The sequence below is a fragment of the Hydra viridissima genome, unplaced genomic scaffold (genome assembly GCF_058129835.1).
Source record: "Hydra viridissima isolate aposymbiotic clone 2 unplaced genomic scaffold, HvirCarnegie_v1 scaffold_4, whole genome shotgun sequence".
Classification (NCBI taxonomy): Eukaryota; Metazoa; Cnidaria; class Hydrozoa; order Anthoathecata; family Hydridae; genus Hydra; species Hydra viridissima.
In genome coordinates, this window is record NW_028324303.1 from 4,854,593 (window position 1) to 4,867,991 (window position 13,399).

Here is a 13,399-nt window from a genome sequence, read left to right on the forward strand (position 1 = left end):
TCGTTATGAAAATTCAGTGTGATTCTTTAATAGCATCTTGCTCCTAAATTAACATTCAAAGATAAAAAGTAAACAACCAAGTTTTCTTTTTCAGCGCACTGATGAGCAACTTTAAACTGTGATCGAAAGATAAAACAACTAGTTAAAGTTTTACTTATTAGTTCATTTTATATATTATTTTATTTCATTTCCGAAGTAGAATTGCAAAATCTACAACCCTTAACCGTTCAATTTCGCGATCAAAAGCTTCACATCTACAACCAAGATTTATTTTATCTAAGATGTCTCTCACTAAAGATTATTTTATCTAAGATGTCTCTCAATAAAGATTTTTTTTTTTTCGCAAGCTCGTCAATAATCAAAACAGAGATATTATCAACATAATATTGTTGTTGTTATTACTAAGAGACCCAGTTACTTTCTGGCCTCCGAGCTAATTGCTCTGTTGCATCGTCCATTTCAAATCCCTCACCTACATCTAATGTTGTGAGCTCAATTGATTCCTGGTTAGTTAGATGGCATTTTGTCGAGACATCGACGAGACAAAGTTTCAGCAATTTTATATAATTTTTCAAACAGATTTAGGTTTTCGAATTTAAAGCAGAAACTTTTTGCTTAAGACCTTCTAACGGCGGGTTCTATATTAATAAAGGAGTTTCAGAGTGATAATTTCGTACTCGAATTCTTGCGGCTACGCCCTTAAACCGCTTAAATGTTTTTATATCCGCTTTTATGCTGTCCCTCTGTCATGATAAACATTTTTGCCTGTTAATTAAGAGAAATTACGATGTATATCAGTATATGATTATTGTCTTTGTACCTCAAATCATTATTTATATTGAAATATATACAATGAAAAGCAGCGAATCAACTAATAATTTCGAATTTCGTTTTGTTTGCAATTACTTTTGCCTTAGTTGTATTTTAAAAGATTATAAATAAACATAAGTTTATTATGGATAATAAGTTTGTATACATTATAAATTTTAACTTCATTCGCCTTCTTTGCCATTAGAAATCCTGTTAAAAATAATCTTTTGGATATTTTTTCTATTTAGAGATTATTTTTAACTAAAAAGTTGCAAATTTTGAAAACAATTTAATGAATACTCTGTTATGGTTTATACGCATAATTTCATTATTTATCTTATATAAATATATTTTGCATATATAAATATATGTTCCATAAATATATCTTAAATAAATATATCTTTATTAAATGTTTTGTTTTTAAATTGCAAAAATTGTGTGACCAATAACGTATTTGATTAATTGCGCATTCAGATCAATCGAATATTTGAAATTCAAGAGTATTACTCTGCGTGTAAGTGGATTTTCGAAATAAATTGAAATGCTCAGTTTCTAATCCATCGCTCACATTTCTACCAAAATTAAATACAACTAACGTTTCTCAGGAATATTTAAAAGCATTTCCGCCTTGTTAATTGGTGTTGTTGTTGAATATCGATGATTAATATCACTGAGAAAACAAGATTTATGTTAATAATCGCGTATTTGACAAGCTTAAGTTTTTTAGTTCTACAGTTGTTATTAAGAAAAAGTAGAAGAATAAAGCCATTATGGAAATTATCCAAAAATTCTCTTTTATAGGTTAAATAGTAATTTTTTGAATATTTAATAAACCAAGTAATCAATTACTAGCATTTTTTAAAGCATTCGACAAAAAATTGTCATGGCGTAAATCTCACTGACCCGAAATTAACAGTAATTTTATCAAAGGAACAAACAAAAAATATTTTCCTAATAACCGACCCACATTTATGTTTATGTTACTGAAACTTTTGATGGCTTTTTTTTTTTAATTATCGATTAATTTTGTCGTGATAAATGAGTTATGAAGATTGGAGGCAGGATAGGTTTAACTTGACTTAACTAAAGATCGAAAAATGATTTACGCTTATGACTTTTTATTGACGTTAAGACTCATTACGTTCGAATTTTCATTTAACTCGATTAAAGCGTTCATGAATCAATATATTTAATGTATAGATTTAATACTAAGTCAGATAAAACTCAAACTTTAGACGCCTTGAAACTAAACGCTTGTGAATTATGCACGTGACGATGTTTAAAATATTTTTTTTTAAAGAATGAAATCTGCTCGCTGTGTCTCGACTTAAAATGAAGAAAAAAATAAATTATTTGCAACTATCCTACCACATTCTTTTTTTTACTTCAAATCTTTCAGCTTACTTTATCTTATTAAAGTTTCATTCGTCAATAATCTCATCCTGTGATTGCGTGGTAGAATATATTAAAACTAATCTGAAGCGTTTTTGCTGCCATACGCTTCCTTATAAGTTTTTTTTACCGCTTTTATTTACGACTGTTTATTGATACGGAACTACATAGTTCCGTATTAAACTATAGCTTAGTACTCTTAAGAAACACTTCCGTTAAGCACTTGGAAGCGCTTTAGGACGACAGTATTAAAAGCAATTTTAATTTTTTTTACTTTTATGTCAATAAATTGTTTTGGATTTCAGAGGATTTCTTTTTTGCACGATTTTTTCACCGACCCTATAAGAATAATTAGTGTAGCAATATAGAAAATTGGTAATGGTAATATAGCATAATTATTTTGTAATATAGACATATTACCAAATAATTACGCTATAATTTTCTTAGGTAAAGGCTACAAAATTTTTTCATCTGACGTAATTTGTAGTAATTGCTATAAATCTTTGCTGATAATTCCAGTCTGGAAAAAGTTTTTTTTTTCTTTCGGTTTTTCGTTTTAAACTTTAGACACCAAGAATAAATTTCAACAAAATTTATAGAATATTTATAGAAAAAAATTTATAAAGAAAATTTATAGAACAACAACACGCCTTTTAGATTTACGCAATTTTTTCTTTTTTTCCACTTTGTTAAGATTTTTTTCATCGAAAAGATTAACACAGTGCGAATCCGATAAGTCAAATGTAATGATTCTTATAATTAAGAACAATAGTTTGGCTATTTAACACGGTCTGATGGCAAAGGTGTGCAGTGTTTTATCTATTTTATATAATGCTATCTATGCGCTATTAACAAAGGATGGCTCTGGACCATTTCTTAAAAAAGTTTTGCAGTTAACAAATAAATATTGTTTATTTTGTTTTCGTCTAAATGGAGTAAAAAATTACACTATTTACGCCGCTGTTTAATCAACTTAAAAGCTATGAATTCAAGAAAAAGTCCGCTGCCACTGCTTGGTCGAAAAGCGAGCCAAGACGATTTACGACTTATTGAGTTATCGTTCAAAATTACTGTGGGGACAGTGCCGAACTTTTTGGACGTGCGTCAACACGTTTATCCAATCGTCAGGCCTTGGGGATGGGTTAAAAAAGCAAGGGACTCTCTACAGTCAACAGACCCGAAGTGTTTATTGATTGCAAAACAAATATCGAGCGTCGCTTTAGGAGTTGTATATGGATATTGCGTAAATGGAAATGAAGATAACATTAGATATATATCCAGTGTTGATCTCGATGCTTGGCAAGTTAAAGAGAGGGACTTACCAAAATACGCTCATGAAAATCTTATTAAAAAAGTCGGATTGATCGAAAAAACTAGTCCTCTTTTTATTGAAACCCAGACTGGCATTTATTATAGCAACCAGCTGAAAAACCTTACTTCATCTTTACTCGCTATACCAGACGTTTTTAAAATGGTTTCTTTCAAAATATCTCACAGCTACAGTCACGTGGTTGTTTGTCCTACAAATGATTTAATATTCGTGACACACAGTCACGACCCACGAGGATTGTGTCTTATCGCAGAAGTATGCATCCGTCTTACAAAAAGAGAGCCGCAGTCTCTTTTACAAGTAAAACCCATCCGTGTTTTGAAAGGGAATTTAACAAACTATGAAGCAAGCATTGTAAGAAATGAAGCGAGTTGGCCGACAAGTGAAGAGCAGATCAAAACTTACAAAAAAACTGTAATAAAACGAACGCGGAAGCAAAGTGCTAGATTAAGCGAAAGTTGATTTTCCTAATGTTAACATATTAATGAAGATAAATTATAATAGTATATATAAAAGCACCCAGAAATTATAAAGGGATCATGTTTTCGTACATCGAAAAATCAATGTTACAAAAATGTATATAAAAAAGCAGACCGGAGAATAACGCTGAATGACACAAACATTTTTTATATAAACAATTTATCCCTATGTGTGTATGGAGCTTTATTATCATTAAAATATCCATATTATCATTATCACAACTTTTTATTTTTAAATATCTAACAATGGAGATATTTTAAAATGAGAAGAAATTCATTAAGTTTTGAAAATAAATCATTTGTTCGTAATTAATCGTTTATATATTCTTTTTTTAAATATATAATAAAATCACCAATTTTGCAATTTTATAAATTTAAATATCTTTATTTGTAAAATAGAAATTGTAAATTTGACATTTATACGAGATATCAAAATGCTTATGCGAATTCTTTTGTTAATTTCCCAGGAGGATGGATGAGGAGGATGGCAACTCTTTTATACGAACAAAAGAAATGATCAATGTTTAGAAACAAGCATTAAAAGATTTTACACACTAATTCCCAATTAAATCATTCTTGTAATTTTTTTGTCGACATTAAGAACTGGAGTCGAGTTTGGAGATTTTCACTTCATATATGAAAGCTTAAATCCGTTAATTTACAATCGATCTCTATAATAACTTATATTACGAAATTAATAAACAGCTTTAGTTTTATCGTTTTTTAACGATGTTACTCTACATCCGAAACGAAAGGAATAACACAACAATTATGGATAATTAGTGTCTGGCGTCTGTTGAAAGGTTTGTGGAGAAACTCAATAGCACAACCAATATTAAGTTCGGTTTAAAGATGCTATCTTTGAAATGACTCCATAAACAGTCACTTGCATGCACGCGAGTGCGTAAGCAGATATTGCTATAGTAAGATTAAAATAAAAATGTGTCATTGCTGTGATAAACGATAGGTTGCCTTTCTCATGTTGAGATTTTAACAATACCGGCAAATGTTTGACAAATAATAAAAAAAACTGCATCTAAACTCATATTAAAGTTAGATCAACTAGATTAATGGTCACAGGAGGTCCTAAAAATCTATTTAGAAGATGATCAATAGTGTCAGCTGTTAAGTTTTTTGAAGCTTGACTACGATCTTCTGTTTTATGAATGTATTTTATAATAATAGCAACCAATGCTAATGACCTTATTTTACTAGGAAAGATTTCGGTTATATCGTTTGTGTTGGAAAATTCAACAGAAAAATAAAAAATAAAATTTAGGAACATTTTAATGAATTTTAAAAACGGTTCTTAGATGAAGAAGGGAGACAAGATTGTAATAAAGTATGGAGCACATAGATTTACGTAATACAGTGCTTTTTAAGCCACTATCTATTCGAACTTCCCGTTATGCAAAGTAACTTTATTTCGCTTGGATTTTCTTTATAAACACTTTTACTAAAAATGTTACGCTTGTATTTTTTGTTTAAACTCCCGTTTATTCGTACTAGCTCCTTAAATCACAAATAAATTGGAATAACCGGCAGTCAACTCATTCATCGATTCACTTGTCTGCCGGTTTTAGCAACACCAAAAACAGTCCTTTTAGAAAAAAAAGCTTCGATAAAGCATTTTCAAGGAGCCATTTAAAAATAACCTTGTACCAAAAATTTGCATTGTTGCATCAGCTGCGGTAAATGTTCTTTTAACATTCGAGAAAATATATTCAGCTTCAGATTTTGTGAATGGCAGCACTGCGAATACAGGTCATATATAATTAGGAACGCTGATGACGCTGTAGATAAAAATTTACATAAAGCACCCACAGCTGGCAACCAAATCTGCCACTCGTAAAGTATCCACATTGTTAACCATTCTTTTGATTTCGTTTATGGTCCATATATTCACGAATCATGCTGCACCATAAAAAGTACTGCAGCATATCATTAGGCAAAAGAATTATGAAGCAAACAACTGATAGTATTGAAGTGGTCTTTTAAAGATGTATATGAGCTTGTATTTATAAGGCCTAGCTCATGGACTTTAGAGTTGGTTACATATCTAACGGCAATTCAGCACTGGTCTTTTTGTTGTCTCATCTTGTGTACTTTCCACTATCTGTTGATTTCAGAAACAATTTTCATGCTTAAGGTGCCTGCAGTTTTTTGTACAAAGGATGAAAATGTATCTGATCAAGATTTTTTAAAAAAATGGCCTCACCCTCTTGTAATTAACAGTGTCTACTTCTTCTCAGAAAAATAAACACTGTTAGTTCCAAGTATCTAAAGAAACAAGTATGACTCCTGCCTGGAAAACCTTTGCTTGATACGAAGAATCACTGTTTACTAAGTAGTGATATGCTCTTTAAATCAAGCAGAGATTTCCCTGGTTGGAGTCATACGTGTTTCCTTGGATACCTGGAATTAGCAGTCCTTATTTCTTCGAATACCAGACATACTGAGCAATACTTAGCACTTGCTTCGGTGTATACGGTAACGGTGAATACACGTTTTTAATTTTTTAAAAGAAACCAAGCAAATGGGTTAGTATTAGAAAGGTTCTTATTTTAAGGGTAATTTTTTATAACTCTAGTTCAAAAAGTTTCTTAAGAGTTACTTAAGTTTAAAATTATCAAGAGAGAAAGAGTAAATAAAATTTAATTTGAAAACATATTAAGTTGTTAGATAAATTATTTTACAGTCAACTAAATTATTTGAATTCCATCATTCAACATCATTCAACGTAGTCCTCAGATTTGTCCCTGAACAGAACACGATATTCTCCTAATTGTCTGTACAACACATAATTCTACCGATGTACCAACGGTCGTAATATCCACGAATCTCCCGATTAATTTAACATGGTCAAAAACTCTGTCTTTAGGGGCATCCACTCTTTCCGATATATCTATATCAACCATTTGGTAACATGTCTTTTGGCTCCGTGGCAGGTATTGGTGGAGAACACTGCATGGGTTCTTGGCTAGTTTTCATCAGCAGTGGGGGTGGCAAAATATAGTTTAGAAGCCCTCCTGAATTTAATTTATAATTTTCCGATCTGTCTTCCGTAATCTAATTTTTTCGAATTCTTCACCTATTTTGTGCATATTCGTCACCCATTAGTTGGTGATAAGCCTTTCCTAACCAATAGGTGATTAAAGTTCCTCGCACTATAGCATCCAGTTTTCTTTCAGTGTTCCCAGTCATTGGTCAAGTTTGTCTTCGCCGCCCAACCACTCCTCTTGAATGTTTACAACAGCTCGTTAGAACATCTGATCTTTATTACAATCTACAGGTTGTCATATGTCTGTAGCCCCAGATACACCATTCCAAACTAATCCATTTATCGACTTTACCTCTGGACGAAATAATTGACTAGTTAGTGCAGTTAAATTATTAAAAATCATATAAAACCTTAATTGTTATCACTGACAGCTGGTTTCAAAGTTTTTCTTAGCCATTTTATAATAAACTTCGTATCTGCCCATGCATTTGGTTTCCAACAGGCATCAACGTCTTTTTGGTAAGATTCCTTCTCGTCGGGGCTGATTCGTTTTCCACGAAAAATCACCGCCAATGGATCTTTGTTCTCAGGCGAAATACAAACTTGAAGAATATATTTTCATTTGCATAGACCTGGTTTTTGTTAACTCATCCAGGTTCTCACCCCTAGTTCAGACTGCATCTAACGCTAATTGAATGAACAAGAGGAACCCTCTTGGAGGTGATTCTACACTCTATACCTAGGTACAAAAATTGAAATCTGGCATTGCCGTTCAAGAAAGAAAATATATTAGTATTAAATTCTCATCTTTTAAGTACTCCACATAAGTACTTAAAAGATGATGATACTTTTATATTGATCAATTTTATTTGCTTTTAACTACTAATCTTTAATCAACAAAAGGATTGCAATATGATTTGGGAGATTTTGTATCATTACTTGATATTTTGTTTTTTTTAGCTTTAACTAAAATATTTAATAGGAGAAAACAGTTAAATGAATTAAAACTTTCCCCTTAAATTTGAATGCACTCTTTTCCTGTATTCATGAGCTAGTTAGTACACTAGACACTAAATTATCTAACCGTTTTAAGCTTTTTCAAGAAGTATATATTCAAAGCTTTGAACATATTTAACTCATTCTGTTCAAAATGCCCAACAAAGGAAGAAGTTGCGAGAAAAATAGAAAAGCTGTATGCTTTGTTTGTCACAAAAAAGCATAATGCATTTTGACTTACATGCTCAAGGAGAGAGCCCAACACATCTTCCAGAAGTCAATAGATTTTGATGATGCACGTATCCTATCAGGTATTTTTAATACATGTCGCAACCTATAACTAGAATCTATAGATTTTTACCAATCATGTCTTGCATCAAGTTAGTCAATAAGAACATTGTTGTAATATCAATTGTTCAAAATCAAAACACAACCTTTGAATGCACTTCTGTAATAATAGTAACTTTAATATCTCTAGATCTCCGGCAAACACCGCAAGTTCATAAAAGGTCAGGCATCAACTTGATTAAGCACTGAGCAGCAAGAAAGTTATCTTAATACTTTATTATGATAGTAATTGTAGATTTTTCAGTGCCTTTCTCAGTTGATGTCCGTTTGGAGCTAAGGAAGCTCTGCAAGTTTGATTTTAAGATATGGTAAGTTTTAATTTTTTCTTCATAAAAATTTGACGTAAAAATTCGGTTGGGTTACTTAAATGTTAAAGATTTGTTCGAAAAATAACTTGATTCTTAGGTAAATGTCGTCTTTCATTTTTTACTGTTCAATTTTTTTACTTGTAATTTGATTAGACAAAACATACTTAGTAAATTTGTTTTATTAAGGCACGATTTTTGCATTTCATAAAAATTTGCTTGAAGTGGCAAAAAAAAGATTGAACAGCATCTTCCAAAGGGACAATCAGGCTTTAACAAGCCAGAGGTGGCAGAAAGCTTCCAATCACAAAAGTTATTCAATTTTCCATTTTTAAATTATTCTTCTGTATTAAATGAAACGCTAAGGAAAAAAGTTTACTAAACCAAACCAAAAAAATTTTAAATTTAAAATGCAATTATCTACTTCTTTAAATCTTCTGATTTTGTTCTTCAAACTCTAAAGAATCTTGATCTCAAACACCCTATCTAGGAAATTTAATCTTATTCATTCATAATACTTCTGGTAACTTCTTGTCCTTTCTTTAGAGACTTCTAGAGGATTCTAATCAACAACATGAAAAAGTTGTTGATACACCTCATTGGGTAAAACCAACAAGTTTAGCAATAACATCTGTAAAAGCTGCTGAGATGTTTCGAAATGATTTTGAGTACTTTCCAAAGTCTTTTTAGAATGTTCCAAATGTTTGACAATGTAAAAATTCTAAAAGAATAGACATTTCTCTAATTCGATTGCGCAACTAATTTCTCAGCTTGAACAAGAGGCCAGTAAGGACAAAAATGTAAACAGATAAAAACTCTTTCTCGAAATCATAAAATTAAAAACATAATTTCGCTCCAAAAGATGTCTTATTCCAACTCAAGCATTTTCAGACCAAACGAAGTGAAAAAAGGTGGAAGAGGGATGTATTGTTGTATTCCACTGTGCGGAAGTTCGTTTTTTAATAACAATATGGAAAAGACTAACATTGCTCTATTTTCTTTCCCTATTAAGAAAAAAAACTTGATATTTACAGAGCTTGGTGTAACGAAATATTTAAATATAAACGTAAAGGAGGTGCTGATAAATTTGAAATAATGAAACACACGAAAGTGTGTGAATTTCACTTTAGGCCTGAGGAAATAAAAGTTAGTTCAGGATGCGGTAAAAAAACTTTAAAATCAGGGAATGAAGTTCCTAACATTTTTTCATTCAAAACTATGCAAAAAGTCGAAATATCCAGAGTTTACAAATAATATTGATACTGAAAATCATACAATAATCGATTCTTCCAAAAACGTAGATTGTGAAAATTGTAAACTTTTATCATCCAAAAAAACAATCATAGAAAAAAAAATAGAAGTATGTCATGAAAGTTACAGAAGCTTGCTTGAAGAATATAATACTTTAAAGGTAATAAACGACCAGTTGAAAAATAGTATTTTTAGCTATGAAAATTTTGAAAAAGAAAAAATAGTTCGCCGCTATTTGTTTACATTTTTGTCCTTACTGACCTCTTTTTCAAGCTAAGAAATTAGTTGCGCAATCGAATTAGAGAAATGTCTATATGGTTGAAAAAATCATCCCTGTGCATAGTTGTAAGACTGGTAGTGTTTTGGTCATCATTTCTGTTCTAGTTTCATTAAAATTATGTACTATTTATTCTTTAACTTATGAACAAGTGATCTAGTTCATTTTTAGAATTATCTGTCAAAAAGCCGCTTGGTCGCTTATTCGAGGACTTGAGGTATAGTTATGCTTGTGCTGAGATATATTGAGTGTTAGTGCCATAACCGGAAGATGGCAAACACCAGAGATGGAATGCAAAACTAATTAAAAGCACACAAAGTTTTGACACTAATACTTTACTCAGATAATCCATCGGTTAACAGCGCAATTGTCGAGTGGCTTTGATAATATTTCAAATATAAAATTTAGTTGCCTTTTGTAATCTTTTCCATACCTCCTCCCTCCATTGAATATTCTTACGTTAATATTGCGCTATTCTTATCCTCAAGCGATAATATTTGGGTTTACTGAAAAAACATAAGGAATGCTGATTTTAAGATGAACTGGTTCCTGCTAAGAACTAAAATTAAAACACTTTATGAATGATTTCACACAAATGAATTTAAAAATGAACCTAACGAAGATCTTTATTGAATTGTCAACTATTCTAAACTATTACGATCAATTAACAATATGAATTCTTAGAACGTTAAAACTGTTTTGATATTGTTTTTTTTTAACTGATGCACAATGGACTTAGAATGTGCTACGGAAGCAAAAATTGCAAAATTATTGTTAGCACAAATTAATGGAATTCATTTAAAATCAAAATACAAATCAAAATATGAACTTTTAGGTTCAAGGAATCTACTTCTGACATAAATATTGATACTTGATCACTCCGTCTAAACAGTTGATCACTCTGACCGGCCGGATTTGACACCATGACAGGGAATGTAACATTAAAGTTTTTAATCTTAAAATCTAGGCGTTTCTTACGTCATGGGATTCAATACCGGCATAAAAGTTGAAATTTGACCACTCTGACCGGACTGATTGAACATTCTGCCTGGAAATGTAACATCAAAAAATTTTAAGCAAAAAGTTCATTACGGCATAAAGATTTGGCCATTTATGTGGGAAGTTTGTGTTCTGTCAAAGAAAAAGCTCAAATGTGTGTTCGTACGGACAAGTTGTATTTCATTCTGTATCAGTGGTTTCCCTTTTTCATGGCTTTATTAATGATTCTGTATTATATTCCTCACACTGTTTTTAAAATCTGACAAGTACAAAAAAAAATTTGAACATATAGTGAAAATAATAGCATCTGTCATACTGTTGTTTTTGAATGCAACCTTTAGTTGCTAAAACCAAAATGTATTTTCAGTGGAGAGAAAACCAACTTTAGTTGGGAAGAGTTTAAAACACTCTTTATTCAGTTTACCGATACATTTTGATTATTAATGAGAAGTGCATTAATATAATAATTCATCATTTGTAGAAAAAGAAGACTAACACAGAACTATATTTACACTTATATCAGTTAGATTATAGAATTACATAGATAAAACTGTTAAATAGAAATGTAAAAGTACAGTTATCAAACGTATAAATGTCGAAAAGATTGTAAAGAAATGTGCTTATCTGTAAGTAAAATATATCAAAAAACATAGTATTAGGAACAATTCAAAAGTATAGTAAAAAAAAACAACTCGTGTTAAAGATAGTAAATACTAACAACAATTAATAATTAAAAGCATTCAAAAATGTTATAAAAACAACAAATAATAACTACACTAATAGAAGGAATTTTAAAAGCATTATAAAAGCGATAAGTAATAAAAGTAATAATCAATAACAAAAATAATAAGTATTTAATAATATAACAAAATTGATTTAAAAGTTAAACAAAGTTTATACTAAACAAAGTTAATAAACAGCGACAGCAGTTTAAAAAATTGTAAAACACAATAGAAATCAACAAGAAAAAAAACCTCTTTGAAAGATTCAGATTTCTAGGAGACATTTATTAAAATGAATTTGAAATCAAGAACAATCAGCAGTATTTAAAAAATATGAAATTAAAAAAAAGTTAAAGCATTTTTGTTAATAATACTGAGACTGGAGAGCGTTTTGACTCCGCGATACTTGCTTGGATCCAAAACACTCAAGTCGGATAATACGCTCCTCCAACTTTGTTTTTATGGATTGATACTTCGCTGTTATCTTATCCAGTGACGACATTTTTTGTTCCACAGAGGTTATGAGTTTATTCACTCTCGTTTCCCTTTTTGCAAGCGAATCGTACGTATGTAAGAGTTGATCTTTTCGTTTATTATCACTTTCCGAAAGAGCTGACCGCTCTATTAGGTCTTTTTAAATCATGTCTTGTTCTTAAATCAAACTTGTTTTCCATGGCATGTATTTTGTTATGGTACTGTTTGCGAGACCTTTCGGCCTCAACGGCTTGTGTTTCGGCAATAACTTGTCTTTTTCGTTCTACTTCTAGCTGTGCTTTTAAAGCAAAAACCCTTTTTTGCTTTTCATTGAGAAGCTTTTTAGCTACTGCTTTGAATGTTACGCTTTTCTTGATACCCAATTTTCGCATGTTGAGCTCTTTCTCTATGACAAGCGCTTTTTATTGATACCCTCGATACAATATTTCGGCCTAGAAAACTTGTTCCTCCGTATAGACTCGCTTTTCTCTTTCAATATATATTTGGTATATCCATTCTGCGTTTAGATTTTTTTTCTCGCTCAACTTTTTTTTTTGCTCACTTCTATGTTCTGCTTTTAGTTGAAGAATTTTTTATTTGCGATACTTATTTATTCATAACCTGATCCAACTGCGGATGTAAAAGCCTAACTGTTGGTTTTTTTTCCCTTTTTCGTTTGCGAATTCGATGAACACTCTATGATATTCAGGTATCAACGCTTTTGAAAAGCGTTTTGTTACTTTAAGGCAAACACCTCTGAACGGCTAAAATGCGCACATGTTTATGAGTCTAAGAGAGGTTTAGGAGTGGGGAATCTTTTTCTGAAAATATCTGGCAAGAGCTGCAGTTTGCGGATTCTTCAGCAAAATGATTGTTTAAACGCTAAGCATTAGTCCACAACCCCTCAATACCAGTGCTCAGCCGTTTGGTTTTGATGTTCAACCGTTTGATTTTAAACCTTGTTTTTAACTTTTTCTTGTTGATTCTTTAGCAGCTCTGGCGCTCTTAAATTAGC

General features: G+C 31.1%; 1 protein-coding gene across 1 annotated transcript; it reads left to right on the forward strand.

The window, feature by feature from the left end:
* Positions 1-2,954: 2,954 nt before the first annotated feature.
* LOC145182761 (uncharacterized) lies at positions 2,955-4,233 on the forward strand. The gene has a single exon (XM_080057996.2). The coding sequence runs from the start codon at positions 3,185-3,187 to the stop codon at positions 3,992-3,994; it is 810 nt and encodes a 269-aa protein (XP_079914122.2). The 5' UTR covers positions 2,955-3,184; the 3' UTR covers positions 3,995-4,233.
* The last annotated feature ends 9,166 nt before the right edge of the window (positions 4,234-13,399 follow it).

Excerpts from the sequence above, each read along its gene's own strand:
- LOC145182761 (XM_080057996.2), top strand. The coding sequence starts at position 3,185 with ATGAATTCAAGAAAAAGTCCGCTGCCACTGCTTGGTCGAAAAGCGAGC.